Source organism: Myodes glareolus, chromosome 4 (assembly GCF_982192425.1).
Source record: "Myodes glareolus chromosome 4, mMyoGla1.1, whole genome shotgun sequence".
NCBI lineage: Eukaryota > Metazoa > Chordata > Mammalia > Rodentia > Cricetidae > Myodes > Myodes glareolus.
Window position 1 is genome coordinate 13,749,281 of NC_142029.1, and position 20,085 is coordinate 13,769,365.

Consider the following 20,085-nt stretch of genomic DNA (forward strand, 5'->3'; position numbering starts at 1 on the left):
GAGCTTTTTGTTTCTGGAAGGAGAAGTTGGACTGCGCGAGAAACTGTTAGGTAAACTTACACGACACCGAATGTATAGTAGTTGAGTATCATTAAAGAGACAGTAGAGAGTTCAAATCGTTGTGGAGTTTTGGGGGGAAGAATAGCCACTAATTTTTAATTGGATTTACCAATAAATTGAAATGTGATTTAGCAGAAGTCCTTCACTAGCTAACTTTGTCGTGTTGTTGTTTAGACAGGATCATCTGTAGACTTTCCTTTAACACTTGAACGTACACCCTCTTGAGTGCTGGCATTCTGGGTTTTAACAAGTTTTTTTGGTTCGAGACAGGGTTTCTCTGTGTCTCTCTAGCTGCTCAAGACCTCAGTAGACCAGGCTGACCTTGAACTCAGAGACCCGCCGGCCTCTGCCTCCCAAGTGCTAGGATTAAAGCCGTGTGCACCATCGCCCCGCCCTCTCTTTTAAAGTATATTTTTAAAATTGTGTCTATCTGTATGGTGTGTGTTGAGGACACCCATGTGGGGACTAGAGAACATGAGCGAGTCCATTCTCTCCTCCCAATATGTGGGTCCCAGGAATGTAACTTTCATCATAAGGCCAGGCAGCCAGTGCTTTTATAGGCTGAGCCATCCCCTGATTTTTTTTTTTACTTGTATTAGGTAAGCAGTATCTATTTTCTCTTTATCATTATTTCATATAGAAGTTAATCGGGCTTTATTTTTTAGGCAGGGTCAAGATGCACCAAACTCTTCGGTGTCAGTCTCCCACAGCCATTTTGGTTTTTGTTCATGAGTTTTCGTCTGTGGCACTAGAATTTTCTGTGTACCTTATGCTGACCATAAACTCAAAATCCTTCTACTCCAGCCTCCCTGATGCTGGAAGTTACAGGTGCCAGACACCACAACCTGCTGAAGATGAAAGTTTAAATGTGAACAGATTCTCTCACTGATCTGAGAATAAAATGAGGTACTTGTGAAACCCTGAACTTCCCTTTTTCTTCACTTTTCTGTCTGTTTGTTTTTGAGGCAGGGTTTTGTGCGTCCCAGCTGGCCTTGATCTCTGTAGCCAGTGTTGACTTTAACTTCTCATCCTCCTGCAGCCACCACTCAGTGCTGAGATTACAGGCATGCATCACCCTAGCCAGTTTATTTGGTGCTGGGAATTGAACTCACGGCTTCTGAAATACTATACAAGCACTCCATCAACTGAAAAACATTCCCAGTTCATAAAACCCTAAACGTAACAGATGTCAACACATTTTAGGTTATTATAGTCCAATGGATAAGTTATATCTGGCACTATGTAAACCAATACCAGGCAGTTTCTAGCCATATGACACTGGGCATGACTATTTCTCAGGCTTCTACTGCCTTGCCTATAAAATAGAAGTGTATCTACCACACAGATAATATTGGTAAACATGTTTGTACAATGCCTCTTACTAAACAATAAGGTATATTTAAGGCTTTTTTTAAAAGATAGTTTGAATTTGTAGCCCAGGTTTGTCTTGAACTTGAAGTCCTCCTGCATCAGCCTTTGGTGGGCCACCATGCCCAACTCTTAGGTTTTGAATAGGTTTGGAGCACTTTGCCTTAAATACTCTATAAGCCACTGGCAGCCACTTGGCACTAGAACAGAGCTATTTTAGGTGGGAACAACAAGCTGAGAGGACCTAAGGTGGCGTGTGCAGGTTTCCCATTTCCTTAAAAAAACAAAGTAAATGGAGCTGGAGAGATGGCTTGATGGTTAAGAGCACTGCTCTTCTTCAAGGGGAACCGGGTTCAATTCCTAGCATCCACGTGGCAGTTCATGACTGTAATTCCAGTTCTAAAGGATCTGACACCTTCACACAGATGTGTAGGCAAAACACTAATGCACATAAAATAAATTTTTTTAAAAAGTAAGCAGTTCTTTTGCAGGGGGCAGAACAGTACTTGACAAGTGATGATAACATTAGTCTGGTCAGAACCTACTGGAGTAAGCATGTCAAACCATGGGGGTCAGTAGAAATCATAAGGCCCATAACTCTTTGGTTCAGAATTTTCAGTCAGGCAGCGTTTTTGAGAGTATTCAGGATTCTCTGGAGTCTGCTTTGCTGTGCCTATCTCAGGTTGGCCTCAGCCTCCAAAATAGGACTGTAAATATGTCCTACGGCATGCAGGCTAGATTCAAGGCAAAAACAGGCATCTTTGGAACACATCCTGGCAAGGGCATCAAGGTCATCCTCAGTTACATAGTGAGATTGGGGCCAGCCTGTACTATGGGAGACTCTGTCTCACAATATAAAAAACATGATTTGGATATCCTTTTTTCTTTTCAGCCCAGACTTGCCCTACAGTTCCCTATCCTCCTACCTCATTCTCTGTATTTACTGTGATCAGCTTCCTGGCCAAAGCAGTGAACATTTTTTACCTTATTGGATACCACTCCCCCTTTTTTTAAGACAGGGTCTCACTGTGTAGCAGGTGGCTTAGAACTCACTTTGTAGACCAGGCAGGACTTAAACTCAGAGATATAGCTGCTTCTGCTTCCTGAGAGCTAGGACTAAAGGTGTCAGCCACCATGCCCTGCAAGCCCATGCTTTTGTACAAAAAGCCCTCCAATGTATTTAAAGGAAAAAAAGGTCCAAAATCACCAACATAAAACATTCCCACGCCTAGAGTGCTGAATACCATAAAAACTTGAGAATTGCTTCTCCTAGTGGTATCTCCCATGGACCCAGACCACATCCATCCCATAACACCTCAGGGTGGCTACTAGTAGCCCTTTGGTAATTGATGAAAAAAAAGGAAGAAAGCCAAAGTGTGGTCATTCCCCACAGGTATGTCCTAGGATTTGGTAAAGGAATGGGAAAACGTCTTTAGAACAGGGGAACACCAGATGATCCTGAGCACATTCTTCAAAACTATTTGTACATTTTCCCCCTTCTGATGCTAAAAATTGAACCCAGTGGTTTGCATATGTTAGGTGTCCTAGTAGTTAGCTTTGTCAACTTGACTTAGCCTAGAGTCACCTGAGGAAAGCCTCAGCCGAGGAATTGTTTAGATCAGATTGGTCTGTGGGCATATATGGGGTAGTTATTAATGGAGGATGGCCTAGCCCACTGTGGGCAGCACATACCTAAGTAGCCAGTCCAGGGCTGCATAAGAAAACTAGCACAATTTCTGCTCTGATTTTTTGAAGTGATGGACTGTGTCCCGGAAGTGTAAGCCATTTTCTCCCCTAAGCTGCTTTTGGTCCAGGTGTTTTATAACAGCAACAGAATGAAACAGAACACTAAGCAAGCGGCCCCTTCCACTGAACCATATCCACAACCAATATAAAGACTTTGAACTAATATATTGACTAATATACAAACGAATACAGATTGACTGATACAACACATAAGCAATTAGATGTGTTCTAAGATAGTACTGGGTTGAACCTTTTTTCCCAAATGGCATTTTTTTTCTACACACCCAGGCCAGAGTTCTGACACAAATGGAACCTGACTAAGGCTTGGAAAAACAAAAGGTCATTCCCTGTTGAGTTCATAGTTGAACTAGAATTGAGTGGGAGGCTGCTTCCCACCCACTTACTCCTTTCTTACCTCCCTACCCAATCCTTTACCCCAAATAAGGATTGTCTCTCATCAACAGGAAGGCCACTGTTGAGGGTATGTTGGGTGATCCCCCAGTGCTGAGATTATGCAGCCATGTTTTTATGCATATATAGGGGATTCAGTCTTGGGTCCTCATGCCTGCAGAGCAAGCACTCTTACTCACTTAGACGTGTCCTCTGTCCCAGCTCATACCTGCCTCCTATAAAGTAATCCAAGGGCCTGAAGTTACCTCTGAAGTGCGGTCTGGAATATTTTCTCTCTGCCTCCCTTGAGAGGGCTTCCTCGTAATTCCACTGTAGGCCTCTATCATCTTGGGCTTTCAAGGGTATCAGATAGAGGATTCCTGTCATACCATGTTCAGGGTCAAAGCCTTGGCCCACAACACCAGGAAGAAAGACTGCATGGAAGTTCTAAACACATCACTCAGCAGAGGCTGCATTTCTTAGCCCCAAGGTACACTGGTCATCTGGGAAGCTCCTGGAGGCCTGTGTTTGTCCTGAATGAAGCAGTGAGCTCTTTCCCATGGTGCCATCACCAAGGACACAAGCTCCAGACCCTGAGGACTTGACTCAGGAGTAATGTTTCCTCTTCCCTGCTCAGGCCTGCTGCTGTCCAGGGTAACCTGGGTGCCTTCACTTGTATCTGTCTGTAGTCACACACTGACAGAGGGAGGAGGCAAGACAGAGAAGCTGCAACACCTACTCCACGTGTGTACTTGGCTGGAAAAGTCTAAGGTCAGACGCTCCTGGGCACAGGGGCCCAGTTCTGCTTCTCCCTCTCGTAGGCCACTAACTACACCTGATCCTCTTCTGGTTGCCAAGCTAGAAGGATGGGTTGAGAGAACTTAGACTTCTTTGGAGGGGAGCTGTAAGAAGTATTCTCAGACCAGGCTCATCTCAGGATGCCCACTGAAGAGGAAAGAGGCTGACAGGCAGAGCCTGAATTACTATTTTGATTTCCTACTCAAGTCTCAAGTGGCTTTTAGTTTTTATTTTTTGTTTGAGATCGGTTTCTTTTAGTCCAGACTGACTATGAACTAGATATGTAGCTGAGAGTGACACTGAGCTCCTGATCTTCCTGTCACTACCACCCAAGTGCTGAGAATACAGGCCTGTCCTGCCATGCCTAGCTACAGTATTAGCTATTCTCTTTCCTTTTGGTGGTGTTGAAGTTGGAAGAGTTTCATGAATGCTAGGCAAGTATAGTACCACTGAACTACACTCCCAATCCTCCTCCTCATCCTGTGTGCGAGAGAGAGAGAGAGAGAGAGAGAGAGAGAGAGAGAGAGAGGAAGAGAGAGAGAGAGAGTTGCGAGAGAGAGAGAGAGAGAGAGAGAGAGAGAGGAAGAGAGAGAGAGAGAGTTGCTAGGGACCAAATCCCAGGTGTCATGCTTGCTAGGGAAACACTAGGACAAGGTTTAGCCACAAACTATACATAATGAAGATGTCCCTTTCAGACAGAAAATTAAGTACTATTCCAAACACAGTTTTAAATCCAAACTAGAAAATAATTTTATCGCTGGAGAGATGGCTCAGTGGTTAAGAAAGTAATTTGATCTTGATTTTTACATGTGGTAGCAAATTAAAATCAAAAGTATTCTGTGGAGACAAGCAAGGGTGTCCTTTGGAGGATGTTCATCCTAGCAGGCAGGCAACTGTGTGTTCTGTGGGTTTGGTCACAGCTTGCAGCAGAGCAAGTGGCTGGAGCTCTGAGCACGTGGTTTAGCAGCTTCCTTAGAACAGACTTCAATAGGTCTTCAAGCTATTGATGAGACTATTTTCTGTGTGATTGTTGGAGGCCCAACGTGGTTTTCATGTAATTGTGCTGGAAGAAAAGGGAACTTGATCAGGAGGTATGGTCTTAGCAAGGACTCACAAGCTATGTCACTCACATTTACTTGATCATTCTTCCTGCAGACACTCTCTGGATAGTGCAAATTCTATGAGAAGTAACATTCCATTAGAACACTGTCATTCTTTAATTCTAAGAAAAGTGTGTAAAACTGTTTTTGAAATAGCCTGGCAGTTATATTTAAAAGGAGATATACACTAGGCATAGAAATGCACATCTTTAATCCCAGCACTCAGGAGGCAGAGGTAGCTGTATCTCTGAGCTCTGGTCTACATAGTGAGTTCCAGGACAGCAGAGCTACATAGTAAGACCCTGTCTAAAGAAAGAAAGGAGGGAGGGAGACAAAGGAGGCATGCAGGATATTAAAGTATCCCTCAACAGGCTCCTGTATTTGAAAGCTTAGTCTCCAGGGGTAGATCTGATCATTGAGTCATTGAGAGGTAATTGGAAAGTGAGGGCTCTGACCTAATAAATGGATTTACCCACCAATGAATCATAACCTGATAATATTATTGGAAGGTGGTGGGGCACAAGAGGTAGGACCTGGTAGGAGGATGTAGGCCAATGGGGGTGTATATCATGTCCCAGGTCAGCCCTATTTCCCTCTGTTTGAGCACCTTGAGACAGGCAACTCTCCCTGTGTTCTTCCATTGTCACCCTGTTCTGATCTGCAAGCTTGTAACAATGGAACTGAGCACGATCTGAAACTGAGGCAAAATAAACCTTTCTTCTTCGCTTTTCCTTTGTTTCTGATTTTGTTTCTAGACAGGGACTCATAAAACCCAGGCTTGCCTTGGCCCTCCTGTGCAAATAAGGATGACTTTGAACTCCAGATCCTCTTGCCTCCAGCACTCAAGAAGCACAGTTACCAGCTTTGCTTAATCCCTTTAAACCCTTTCTCTCAGGTATTTGTCACAGCAACAGGATTCTACCTCCGAGGTTGGGCTATATTGTTGCAAGCCCTCCCTCTATAGCTGCAGTACTCACAAATTCTTCCCTTTCTTTTTTAATTTAAATTCTGTCTTTTTAATACACTGCTAGGCTCCTTGAGAGCAGATAGAAAAGGCTGTCATTAAAGCAGTGGGCAGGAAAGGAGCAAATGTTAAAGCTAGTTTGGACTATGGAAAGGAACTGAACATCCCCCAGCCTGTGGTGCCAACACTAAGCTGGAGTTCTCTTTTCTTTCTTGACATAGGGTTTGAATATAGCCCAATATGTCCTTGAACTCAAGATACTCCCACCTCAGCCCCCAAAATGCTAAAATTACAGGATTTGACATAATACCTGACTCAAGATGGAATTTTTCCTCTCTGTGATTCTTGGTATTGAACCCAGGGTCTACACAGGCTAGGCAAATGCTCTGTTTCTGAGCTACATCTCTAGCATTGAAGCTGGAATTCTTGAAGGACATAAATGGTCCTGGGTTGATAATACTCTATGGTAACTACAAAAAGCAAATGCAGACAGTGTAATGGTGAAAGCCTAAAATCCCAGCACTTAGGAGACAGGAGCAGGAGTTCAAGGCCATCCTCTGCTACCTAGAAAGTTCAAGGCAGACCTGAACTATATGAAATTTTGTTTCAAAGACCAGCAAAAAACAAAACAAACAAACAAAAAAAACCAACAAAAAAAAAACTCCACGGTGGCTCATGCCTTTAATCCCAACACTGAGGAGGCAGAGGCAGGTGGATCTCTAAATTCAAGGCCCACCTGATTCTACAGATTGAGTTCCAGGACAGCCAGGGCTACAAAGAAACCCTTTCTCAAAAACAAATAAAAAGAACAGCATCAAACCCATCTGGATGTGGAGTTGATTACACGCCTGTAATCTCTTGGAAAGTAGATGCAAGAGGATCAGGAGTTCAAGGTTATCCTTGGCTACCTAGCAAGTTTGAGACCAGCCTGGGAAACATGACTCCCTGTCTCAAACAAACCAAACAAATAACAAGAATACCCACCAGAGCACAGAAGGTTGCACAGTATTCATGATCTTGGTAGACTGGAGACTCAGGAGAACCATAGGCTCCACTTGTGGCTCACCAGGTCTAGTTCCACCTTGGCTACATGTGGTCCTCTGTCCCCTGCCATTTGTGCAGGATGGCCCCCTTGGACAAGCCCTTCCCCACAGGCAGTGATCTCAGAGGATTTCTTTCCTAGACTGTCATGGGCTGTGAACCACCATACATGGCTGAATTAGCATTTACCAGCCGTGTGCAGACCTGGCCATGATCTATGTGATCCCCCTTTCCCAATTTCCACAGTCAAACCTTGTTCCAGTCTAAAGCCAGCAGAAGACACCTATAGACTAAGGGTGGCACTCGATCTCCCTGGGTTGGTATCATCACCTCCAAAGTCTTTGGGGTCCCCACCCTCACAGACATGAATGTCCCAAGTTACCTTCTGTTCTGTCTTGACTTTGGCATTGTAGAAGGAGATGGAATCAGGACCCTCAGGCAGTACAGTTCGTTGCAGTTGACTGAACCTGTCCTGGTCATCTTCTCCCTGGGAAAAACCCAACCCAGCATAGTATCTCAGCCTGGCATCATCAAAATGTACTGAGCATCGGCACAGTCCCTTGCTGGGTTTGCAAATCCACACAGAGCATCTCCTTCTCTAGTACCACATCTGCCTACATGCCACCATGTCCTGCCATGATGATAATGGACTAAACCTCTGAAACTATAAGCAAGCCCCAATTAAACATTTTCCTTTATAAGAGTTGCCATGGTGATGTGGAAAGTCATTCTGTATGCTGCAAATATGTGTTGCTTTTATTGGTTGATGAATAGAGCTGTGTTGGCCTATGGCAGGACAGAATATAGCTAGGTGGAAAAAGAAGGTGGAGTCTGGGAGATGCAGCAGCTGCCAGAGAAGCAAGATGTAAGGTAACAAGCCATAAGTCTTGGGGCAAAATATAGAATAGAAATGGGTTAATTTTTTTTTTTAAAGAATAGCGTAGCATGGCTCTCTCTCTCTCTCTCTCTCTCTTTTTTTAAGATTTATTTATTTATTTTGTTTACAGTGTTCTGTCTGCATGTGTGCCTGCAGGCACCAGATTTCATTACATATGGTTGTGAACCACCATGTGGTTGCTGGGAATTGAACTCAGGACCTCTGGAAGGACAATCGGTGCTCTTAACTTCTGAGCCATCTCTCCAGCCCGAAACGGGTTAATTTAAGATCCAAGAGCTAGTTAATAATAGCCTGAGTTAATAGGCTAAAACAGTTTATAATTAATATTAAGTCTCAGAATAGTTATTCGGGAACTAACAGGCAGGAGAGAAACCTCCAGTTACACTGATTATAGTGTCTTTTTACAGCAACAGAAATGCTAACTAAGACTCTCTCCCTCTCAAATTTTATTTATGTATGTATATACATAATATACATATACAAAAGCAGGCGCTTTTGTCTGAATGTACATCTGCACCCCAGAAGAAAGAATTGGAATTCATGGGACTACAGTTATAGATGATTGAGAGCCATCATGTGGATACAGGAATTGAATTGAGAGCCTCTGGAAGAGCAACCAGTGCTCTGAACCTCTGAGCTATCTCTCCAGCCCCTATGTATCTCTAGTTAAGGTTTGTTCTGGTTGTTTTTTGTCTTTTTGGCACAAACCTAGACATATCTGGGAAGAAAGACTCCAACTTAAGGAATTCCCTCCACAGGTGGCCTTCAGGCCAGTCTCTGGGCATTTTCTTGACTAATAAAGGGAAAGTGATCCTGGGTTGTAAAGAAAGCAGACTGGGGGCTCAGAGGTTAAGAGCACTGGTTGCTCTTCCAGAGGTTCTGAGTTCAATTCCCAGCAACCATATGGTGGCTCAAAACCATTTGTAATCCAATCTGGTTCCCTCTTCTGGCATGCAGACAGAACACTGTATACATAATAAATTAATTAATTTTTAAAAAAGCAGACTGAGGAGCTAGGGAAATGGCTCAGTGGTTAGGAGCACTGGCTGCTCTTCCAGAGACTTGGGTTTCACGCTCATCATTCACATAGCAGCTTACAACTATAAGAACTCCAGTTCCATGGGAACCAGCACTTTATTCTGAACTTGAGCACCAGGCTCACAGATAGTGCACACACATGCATGCAGAAAACCACTCATACACATACAGTCTTTGTAAAAAAGACAAAGGGGTGGGGAGAAAAGCTGAGCAAGCCATGGGGAGCCAGCAATTATGCAAGCTATTATCATTCCTCCATGGTCTCTGCTTTAGTTCCTATCTCTGGGTTCCTGCCCTAACTTGCTTTCATGATGTAGCTTACAGCTACATCCATAAGCTGAAATAAACCCTCTCTTTCTCCCACAGTTGCTTTGGAAACCTAACTAAGATAGGATTTTTTTTTAATTTATGTTTAGGTCTGTGCTGTTACATGCCATATGCTATTGCCTGCAAAGACCAGAAGAGGGTATTGGAACTGGAGCTGGAGTTACAGATAGTTGTGAGCTGTCTGACATGGGTGCAGAGAACCAAAGTCAGGTCCTCTAGAGGAGCAGCAAGTACTCTTAACTGCTGGGCCATCTCTCTAGCTCTGTTTTTCGCCTTTCGATAACTGAGGAACTTACACTTGTCTCCCAACCTGGGCACTGGCAGCATTAGACATCAACTCATGGAAGAGGTAGAATTACCCACATTACTGCTACTTCCCTGTGTTCAACTCTTCACCACCTTCATACCCTTGTGCTGCTCACCAGAGACACAATCCTGTTGACAGGTACCATGCCTGGTCGGATACTGCTGCCCTGCTTCAGTGCTACCTGAACATCCTCTGGGATGACAAAGGATTCATTGTACCAGATGTCAAATTCTGCAAGAGTCAGAAAGACAGCACTGTGGGTGGGAGGGAGCCTGTGAGGAAGGAGGCAAAACTATAGCAGGCTCACCTCTATATACTTCCTGCTTCAGCAGCTCCCACTTCTCATCCCCATCCCAGCCTTCATAGCCCTGGAAACCACACTCCTGAAGCCCCTGACTAAGCCCTCGCTCTTCAGTGAGCAGGTGGAGCACGTCAGAGAGCACTTCCAGAACTGATACTTGACCTTGCCCTGAGGCCTCTCTTGACCTCAAGGAGCCTGCAAACCTTCCCAATTGGAATACCCAGGAGCAGGCGGTGGCGACACTGATCCACTAGGCGCTGGCAGTACTGGATCTCAGCTCTGAGGTCTCGCAATTCTTGGTACTCATTTCGATACTGCTTCTTCAGGTCTTTGAGCTTCAGGATCAGCAGAAATTCCTCCTCGTCGATGATCATCAGGCCTTTGTTCTCGTACTCACCTGCCAGGTGATGGGAGAGGTCAGGGAATGAGGCAGTCGCCGCCATTCAGGGTAGGAGAAGGAAGTTGTTCCAAAAAGAAGACAATGTTGGAGAGATGGCTCAGTTGTTAAGAGCACTGGCTGCTCTTCCAGAGGTCCTGAGTTCAATTCCCAGCAACCACATGGTGGCTCACAACCATCTGTAATGAGATCTGGTGCCCTCTTCTAGCATGTGGGCATACATGGAGACAGAATGTTGTATATATAATAAATAAATAAATTTAAAAGAGAAGAAGAAGAAGAAGAAGAAGAAGAAGAAGAAGAAGAAGAAGAAGAAGAAGAAGAAGAAGAAGAAGAAGAGGAAGAAGAAGAAGACGACGACGACAATGCTGAAAGCTCCCATGTGGCAGAGGCATGGGTGGGTGTGACAAGGAGTGGGCAAAGCACAAGAAGGCTAGGCCATGCCAGCACACCCACTCATTAGCTCAGTGGGGACTGACTGGTATTTCAGAACAAACAGGAGAGATAGTGGGTAGAGGAGAGGACAGAGAGAGGCCATTTATCAAGCTTATTTTGATCTTATCCCATCAGCCAAAGATATTCATTCTTTAAAGACTTTTTTCTTTAGAGTCAAATAAATAAATAGGGGCTGGAGAGATGGCTCAGTGGTTAAGAACACTGGATGTTCCTCCAGAGGACCTGAGTTCTATTACCAGCACCCACATGGCAGCTTCTTACAACTGTATGTAACTCCAGGTTCTGGGGAGTGACACCCTACACATGCAGGCAAAACACCAAAACACATAAAATAAAAATAAATAAAGATAGATAAGATAGACAGATAGGAAGGTAGGTAGGTAGATCAATCAATCCTCAGGGATGGATTAGTAGGAGGCCAATATAGAAAGTAGACATTAATTTTCTAGGGTTCAAGGACAGCCTGAAGCTGGCAGCAGCAGCCAAATCTTGGTGTGTGTGTGTGTGTAGAACATGCTCACCCCAGGTCTTAGACCATGAACACTTGCATTCCTGGAAGGCCCAAACCTCTAATATAACCCATGCGCCTTGTCCTGACCTTTCTTTCCAGGCAGGGCTCATGGATGCTGAAGGTCACCTAGTAGGTGAGCCTGATGGACAAAGCTTTGGACTTGGGGTTGCTCCTTTTTCTATCAAACCTGGGATGATTAGAACTCTGTAGCATGTTGGCTGGCTTTCCTCCACTCTGGCTTCAGGGATTAATTGTGCTATTAGCCATTGACTTCATCAGTTTGGTGAGAGTTGCTAGGTTAAGATAAAATAATATTGTCTGAAAAATTACTCCCTTGGCTGGCCACTGCCCATAGCACCTGGAATCTTAACAAAGGAGTCATATCAAACTGTACTGTCCCAGATGTGTGGTTTGCATATGGCTTGGGATGTGTGTCTAGGGTGCAAGAGCAGTCCCCAGATCCTACAGAATAGTCTTCTGACTTCCACACATATGTATAAGGAGGTAGGGGAAAGACTCAGACATGAAAATGACCCTGAATCATTAATGGAGATACGAGGTTCCCAACTCGAGGATCTGGGATCTGGGATAGGAGTCAGGTCCCTCATCTTCACTGCAGAGACTTGCTGTGAGCTCTGTGTCATGGACATCTCTGACATGACATGCACAGTACTCCTTTGAAATGGAGGGATGACTGCACATATTTTTTTAAGATTTATTTATTTATTATGTATACAGTATTCTAGCATATGTACCTATAAGCCAGAAGAGGGCACCAAACCTCATTATAGATGGCTATGAGCCACCATGTGGGTGCTGGGAATTGAACTCAGAATGTCTAGAAGAGCAGCCAGTGCTCCTATCCTCTGAGCCATCTCTCTATCCCAAGAACTTTAGGTTGCTATTTTATTTTATTTTGCATTTCTTATTATGTATTTTGATTTTTCAAGATAGGGTTTCTCTGTAGCTTTGGAGCCTGTCCTGGAACTAGCTCCTGTAGACCAGGCTGGCCTCAAACTCACAGAGATCTGCGTGCCTCTGCCTCCCAAGTGGTGTGCGCCGCCACTGCCCTGACTGGACATCTTTAGTACTACCCAGGTGTTCTCTGGTTGCCTCCTCAGGGGGAAGACAAACTGAAAGATGATTTCCTTTTTTTCTTTTAAAATTATTTATTTTTATTCTATGTGCCTTGGTGTTTTACCTGTGTGTATGTCTGTGTGGGGGTGTCAGGGCCTCTGGAACTGGAGTTACAGATGGTTGTAAGTCGCTATGTGGGTGGTGGGAATTGAGCCTGGGTCCTCTTAACCACTGAACCTTCTCTCTAGGCCCCTTTTCTCTAAAAAACCAAACAACTAATGTTCAGCTGAAAAATGTTTTGATAGTGATAAAATCAAATATATACTCGCATATGCATGTATGTGTTATGGAATATTTGTACACTATAAGAAGATGTATTGCTGTGATTGGTTTACTAAAGAGCTGACTGGCAAATCACTAGGCAAGATAGGATTTCCAGGAAGAGAGAAAGGAAGAGGGAGGAGAAATCTGTATGTGTGGGTTACGCGAGACATGCCAGGAGACAGGGAACAAATTGGCTATACAGAAGTGGAAAAGAAGTTAAAAAAAAGAAGAAGAAGAACATTGAGTAACAGAAGCAAATTGATTTAAGTTTTAAGAACTCGTTGTGGGGCAAGTCTAAGCTAAAGGCCAAGTTTTCATAATTAATATAAAGTCTACATGTCATTATTTGGGAGCTGGCTACCAGAACAGAGAAAGAAATGACATGTATGTGTGTTTCCTTTCTCTCCCCCCTTCTTTTTTTTTAAAAAAAACTTTATTTATTTATTATATATACAACATTCCTTTCATGTATGCTTGCATGCCAGAAGAGAGCACCAGATCTCATTATAGATGGCTGTGAGCCACCATGTGGTTGCTGGGAATCAAACTCAGGACCTCTGGAAGAGCAGTCTGTGCTCTTAACCTCTGAGTCATCTCTCCAGACCTCTCTCTCTCTCTTTATTTCGACTCTGCAGCCCATGCTGACCTGGAATTCACTAAGTAACCCAGACTGAACTCAAACATTCAGTGATTCTTCTTCTTCTGTCTCCCAAGTACTGGGATTATAGGCATAAGCCACCATCCTGGCAAATTTTAAAATATTTTAAAAATACTCTTTATTCCACAGATGAGCACATGCCTATAATTTTAGCTGAGGCAGACAAGTATTCAGTCTACATATTGAGTCAGCATAGCTCACTTGGGAGTCTGTCTCAAAAAAAAATACTTATCTCACCATAATTTCTTTCTTTTTTTAAGATTTATTTATTTATTAAGCATACAATGTACTGCTGGCAAGGAAGGCACCAAGTCTCATTAAAGATGGTTGTGAGCCACCATGTGGTTGCTGGGAATTGAACTTGGGACCTCTGGAAGAGCAGCCAGTGCTCTTACCCTCTGAGCCATCTCTCCAGCCCTTTACCATCATTTCACTTTGGAAAAATATCCATTTTCACTGAGTTAGGTGGAAGGCAGAAGTGGGAGGATCTCAAGTTCAAGACCGTGTCACAAAATGCTGTAGACATGGCTCAGTGGTTAGGTGTGCTTACTGCTCTTGCAAAGGACCCGATTATGTTTCCCAGCACCCACACCAGATGGCTCACAACTGCCTATACTTCCAGTTCTAGGGAAAGTGACATCTCTTGGCTCTACAGGCACCTGCACTCAAGTGTACATACTTATACACAGACATACACATACCTTTAAAAAACATTAAAGGGTAAATTATATGTCACAGTGCATGCATCCCTTTAAATAAGTAAATTTATCATCAGGGACTGTATTATTATTTTTTTGTTTGTTTTAGTTTTTCTTGGGTTTTTTTTTGTTTTGTTTTGTTTTGTTTGTTTTTTCGAGGCAGGGTTTCTCTGTGTAACAGCTCTAGCTGTCCTGGAACTAGCTCTTGTAGACCAGGCTGGCCTCGAACTCACCTGCCTCTGCCTCCCGAGTGCTGGGATTAAAGGCATGCGCCACCACCGCGCGGCTTTTTTTTGTTTTGTTTTTCAAGACAGGGTTTCACTGTGCAGCCCTGGCCATCCTGGAACTCACTCTGTAGACCAGGCTGGCCTGGAATTCACAGAGGTCTGCTTGCCTCTGCCTCCTGAGTGCTAGGATTAAAGGTGTGCGCCTTCACTGCCTGGCAAGTGTCTGTGTTTTAAAAGTGCTTGTGGGTCCTATGAGACCTTTTGCTGTGTCCCCACCCTGGGGGTTCTGGGCAGGAGTGTGTCTGGAGCTGCCACCTCTGGCCTTCTCAAGTTTCCCAGGCTCTTTGCCCTCTGGAATAGCAGATCATAATTGGTCTGAAGGGCATGAGCAGACTATGTCTAGGAATCTGAAAAACTGTTACCTCTGAGAGTGAAATGACCCAACTGACCTGCAGGGAAAAACCAAGTGACATCTGGAAGTCACCCCATGAAAGCCGGCCTGGAGCAGGCCTGGAGTTTATCAAGGAGCAGCCCTGTAATGTGCCCTGACTGCCAGGAAAATGAATAACAATGTGGTTGTTGAACTCCCTTTATTCCCATTATTTAAACTAACTTTTGAGGGGCTGGAGAGATGGTTAAGAGCACTGGCTGCTTTTCCAGAGGACCCAAGTTCAATTCCTAGCAACCACATGGCAGCTCACAACTGTCTGTAACTCCAGTTCCATGGGATCTGATGTCTTCACACCAATACAAATTTAAATTATTTTTTTTTAAAAAAACAACCTTTAGCCAGGCAGTGGTGGCACACACCTTTAATCCCAGCACTCGGGAGGCAGAGGCAGGTGGATCTCTGTGAGTTCGAGGCCAGCCTGGTCTACAAGAGCTAGTTCCAGGACAGGCACCAAAGCTACTGAGAAACCCTGTCTCGAAAATAAAAAACAAACAAACAAACAAAAAAAACCCTTTTAAGTTAAAAAATTCTCTCTCTCTCTCTCTCTCTCTCTCTCTCTCTCTCTCTCTCTCTGTGTGTGTGTGTGTGTGTGTGTGTGTGTGTGTGTGTGTGTGTCTATGTGTGTACCAGAATGCACAGGTGGGGGTCTGGGGGTCAGAGGACCACTTGTAGGGGTCAGTTCTGTCCTTTCACTATATGAGTTCCAAGGATCACACTCATATTGTAAGCACTGATGGTTACTAACCTTACCCAATGAGCCATTTCTTTCTTTTTCTTTTTTTATTTTCATTTATGTATATGTATATGTCTGTATGTGAATGCCACATGTCTGATCCCTGACCTGGAATTGCAGGCAATTGTGAGCTTCCTGGTGTGTATGCTGGGAATAAAGTTTGTGTCCTCTGGGAGGCCAGAAAGAAATCCTAACCCTGAGCCATCTTCCCAGCCTCCAGTGAGCCATTTCAACAGCTTTTAAAATTTAATTTAATTTAATTTTTTATCCAGGGTCTCATACAGCTCTGGTTGGCCTCAGCGTGTGGCAATCCTCTGACTTCTTCCTCTTAAATGCTTGGATTATAACAGTGCATTCCCCCATGCTTTAATCCCCTTTCCAGAGTCAGGTTATCACTCTGCAGGCTCAAGCTGGGAGTGGTGGTGCACTCTGGAGGTGTAGGCAGGTAGGTCTCTCTGAGTTCAAGGCCAGCCTGGTCTACAAAGAGAATTCCAGTACAGGCTCCAAAGCTACATAGAGAAACCCTGTCTCAAAAACAAACAAAGAAAAATGCAGGCTTGGACTCTACCCTTGGTTAGCTGTCACAAATCAGTCCTCAGCACACTCAACTTGATTGTTCCTGGCCCGCAGTACAGGTGTAGACTCTGCAACACTATGAGGGTCAAGTTCAGGCCACCCATGTTAGCACTGTCTCCATGGAGGGTTTTTGCTCACTCTCTCTACCTGGTAAAAATACTTTCTGCTCTAGGGGACAAGCCTGCCGGGCTAGCACAAGTGTCAGGAGCTGAGTGTAAGCAATGGTTTCACTGCTGTCAGGTCAGCCGGCCTTCTGGCACCCTCATTCTCATTTCTTGAGGTCCCCAGCCCTGGCCATCAGCCTACCACAACTGAACTACCGTCAGCAAAAGGAGAGCAGACCAGAACTATGTGACTTGAAGGGGTCACTAACTGCCCATCTCTTGAGGAAACTGCTTCCAGGTCGTAAAAATATAAAAGCATAATGGTCCATTTTCTAAGGTGCCTTTAATCAGCTTAGATCCAAATGTGGGTAAAAAGATGACTCTAGGTCCCTGCCCACATTGGCTAGTCTAAAGTGTTAACTGCCAAAATTGCTTCATGACCTGCAGACATGATGGGTTTATGCTCCCGAAAAGCTTTACAATAAACAGAATGTAAAATGTAGACATAAACCCATGCATGTCTTTGTTAAGAAATTAAGAAACATAAGTGTCTGATGATATGTCATACTGTACCCTCCAGGGCAGAGTTCAGGTGAGCACTGTGGGTTCAAGGCCAGAGAGTTCTAGGATGCCCAGAGCTACACAGAAAGACCCTGTCTCAAAACAAACAAACAAAAACCTACCCTTCTGATTACTCAGCCAGTAAGGAAACTGAGGAGAGACCTGCATTCAGGGTTATTAAAAACTTTCTTTATGTGGTAGGCAGAGGCAGGAGGAAGTCTGGTCTACAGTGCGAATTCCAGGACAGCCAGGGCCACATAGAGAAATCCTGTCTCTAAAAACAAAAACAAAAGCCGGGCAGTGGTGGCACACGCCTTTCTTTAATCCCAGCCCTTGGGAGGAAGAAGCAGGCATATAGATCTCTGTGAGTTCGAGACCAGCCTGGTCTACAAGAGCTAGTTCCAGGACAGGTCTGCAAAGCTACAGAGAAACCCTGTCTAGAAAAAGAAAACAAAACAAAACAAAAAAAAAAACAAAAAAACTCCAACTTTCTTTGCCATTTTCATCTCTGTTAATGTCCTCTTTGCAGGTTATAAAATGAATTGCCTTGCTTTCTCTACTGAGCCTCCAGCATTCATTAGGAGTGTATGGAACTTTGTTCCTGCAGGGCCAAGGGCCAGTTTCTCCATGAATAACAGCACATTTCAGGAGGAAGACTCAGCAGTTAGTTCTGAAATAATGCAGTAAACAGCAATATTGGCTGTCAGGAGGGGCTGCCTAGAGCCTTAAAGTAGATGACATAGGTCTGTACCCTACAGCCCTCTATTGACCCCTTCCCATCTTGGTCCTTTAGTGCTCAAGGCTGCCACACACTTACCCTGTGGTGATTCTGAGTTCCCACATCGCTCTAGCTGTCTTCCCCTCACCTTGCTTCTCCCGTAGAGACTTCTGGAAATTCAGTGCATCTTTGGTCACATCAATCTCCTGCTTGATGACGTTGATGCGCTGGGTGGTCTCGCTGGCCCTTTTCCTCCGTTCATTCAAGATGGATTTGTTTTCTTTGAAGATGCGGTTGATCTCACTGCCTCGTTCATTCTTAAACTCTTCAAAGGCCACAGGTTTAGAGGGTGGGGTGCTGGGTCTGGGGACAGAGGGAGAGGCCAAAGAGGAAAAAGAAATAGAACAGCTGCCTTGGAGGCAAAGGCACTTCATCTTTCTTCCCTATGACTTCCAAGGTCCTAGGCATTATTTATGTCAGATGGAAGTTAGTCTGTAGAAATCAGTCCCTCATCTTTGTTCTATGGACCATGCCCACTGCAGAAATTGAGGAAAGGAAAGTAACGGAAAACAAAATCACCATCACCTATCTGGATCCAGAATCTGTTGAGTCTCTTAAGATTTCTTTAATACATTTTTAAATGAGTGAAGCCACACAGAATATATGATCTTTTCTTTTTCTCACAGAGGCATTATTTCATGGTATTAAAATTTCTTTGAGTTAGGTGGTGGTGGCGGCACACACCTTTAATCTCAGCACTTAGGAGGCAGCAGGAAGGCGGATCTCTGAATTCAAGGGCAGCCTGGTCTACAGAGTTCCAGGACAGCCAGGGCTACACAGAAAAATCCTGTCTTAAAAACCTACCTCCAAAAAATATTTCTTTGAGAGGCCCTAGGGGTCTGGCTTTGTGGGTAAGAGCATTGCTCTGTAAGTATGAAGACCTGAGCTCCCTTCTTCATGTTACATAGCAATAGGAGGAAGAAAGCAAGCTGTCTTTGTCACTGTTCTACTGCTGTGAAGAGACACCATGACCACAGCAACTCAGACAGGGTTTCTCTGTAGCTTTGAGCCTGTCATGACACTCACTCTGTAGACCAGGATGGTCTTGAACTCACAGAGATCTGCCTGTCTCTGCCTCCCAAGTGCTGGTCTACAGAGCAAGTTCCAGGACAGACAGAGCTACATAGAAAAACCCTGTCTCAAAAAAACAAAAAAATAAAAAAATAAAGAAACCTCAAAGTTTCCTAGTGACAAACTTCTTCCAACAAAGATCTTCTAATCCTTCTAAGCCTATCAAAGAGTTTCATTCCCTGGTGACTAAGCATTCAAATACATGGGGGCCATTCTTAGTCAAACCAGCACAAAAGTTCATGAAACTTAGAAAGTAAATAACTCATAACTCACAGGAAGTTCCTGAGACTAAAAGATTTACCAGTCCCTCTTCTCCAGGGTTATAGAAACAGTAACTGCTGGACTTGTCCAGCTGCCTGCAAGTCACACAGTTCCAGGGATGTAGCTTTTATGAGTCATCACCAAGGCTGGGGTAGGCTTTTTGGTGATGCAGGTGCCTTTAAGTCAGTCACCCACGCTCCTGTAAGAAACCCCAACGGAGTCATTGGTTTGCTACCTTGAACTCGGTGGCACTGTTAGTTTGTCCTCTCACTGGTTCCCTATCTAAATTGAGTAAGCAGATATCGGTTCATGTCTCCTCAAGAAAAGTCTCATACAACACCCCAGAACCCACATAAGAAGCCAAGCATCATGTCTATACCTCCAGTACTAGGCCACAAAAACAGATCTGAAAGGGTGCCTGTCAGCCAGATTAGCTTCCAGTTTAGTGAGAGGTGATGCCTCAAGGTTTACAGCAGAGAGTGCAAGGGGAAGACACTAGGTGTGCTGTGCTGCTCAGGCCTTAGCATGCACACACATGGGTGTGTACCCATATACTCATGTGATTGCACCATACATAATCCCATGTACAAAACTCTCTGAGAACCACAGTTAATGTGATACAACTCTTGGCACAGAGGGATGTGGACTGATGTTGGCATCTTATTTGAAGTGCATTTTTAAAAAGACAACACAAGGTTGAACAAATGTGATAGCCTGCCAACAGAAACTAGTGGGCTCTCAGTGTATGGACATCCACTGTGCAACTCTTTGATGTTCTGAAATATACATAGGTTCTGAGAAGTTCTTCATGCATGTGCTTGTACAAACCAGGGGCAGGGATAACAATTCAATGTCCTTTATCTA

At 44.2% G+C, this 20,085-nt stretch overlaps 1 protein-coding gene and 1 long non-coding RNA gene across 5 annotated transcripts in view; one reads left to right on the top strand and one right to left on the bottom strand.

Moving 5' to 3' along the window:
- LOC125393340 (uncharacterized) overlaps positions 1–20,085 on the top strand; it is a 40,765-nt gene that overhangs the window by 658 nt on the left and 20,022 nt on the right. The gene's annotated exons all lie outside the window — the stretch shown is intronic.
- The window catches only part of Kif9 (kinesin family member 9), a 52,439-nt gene continuing 37,441 nt past the window's right edge, over positions 5,088–20,085 (bottom strand). For all 4 annotated transcript variants that reach the window (XM_048423745.3, XM_048423744.3, XM_048423742.3 and 1 more), the window contains 5 exons: positions 17,978–18,192; positions 10,559–10,735; positions 10,153–10,268; positions 7,850–7,954; positions 5,088–5,425 (listed from right to left, as the gene is read on the bottom strand). In XM_048423745.3, coding sequence (XP_048279702.1) covers positions 5,375–5,425; positions 7,850–7,954; positions 10,153–10,268; positions 10,559–10,735; positions 17,978–18,192 — 664 coding nt within the window. In that variant the 3' untranslated portion in view covers positions 5,088–5,374. The remainder of the gene's footprint in view (positions 5,426–7,849; positions 7,955–10,152; positions 10,269–10,558; positions 10,736–17,977; positions 18,193–20,085) is intronic.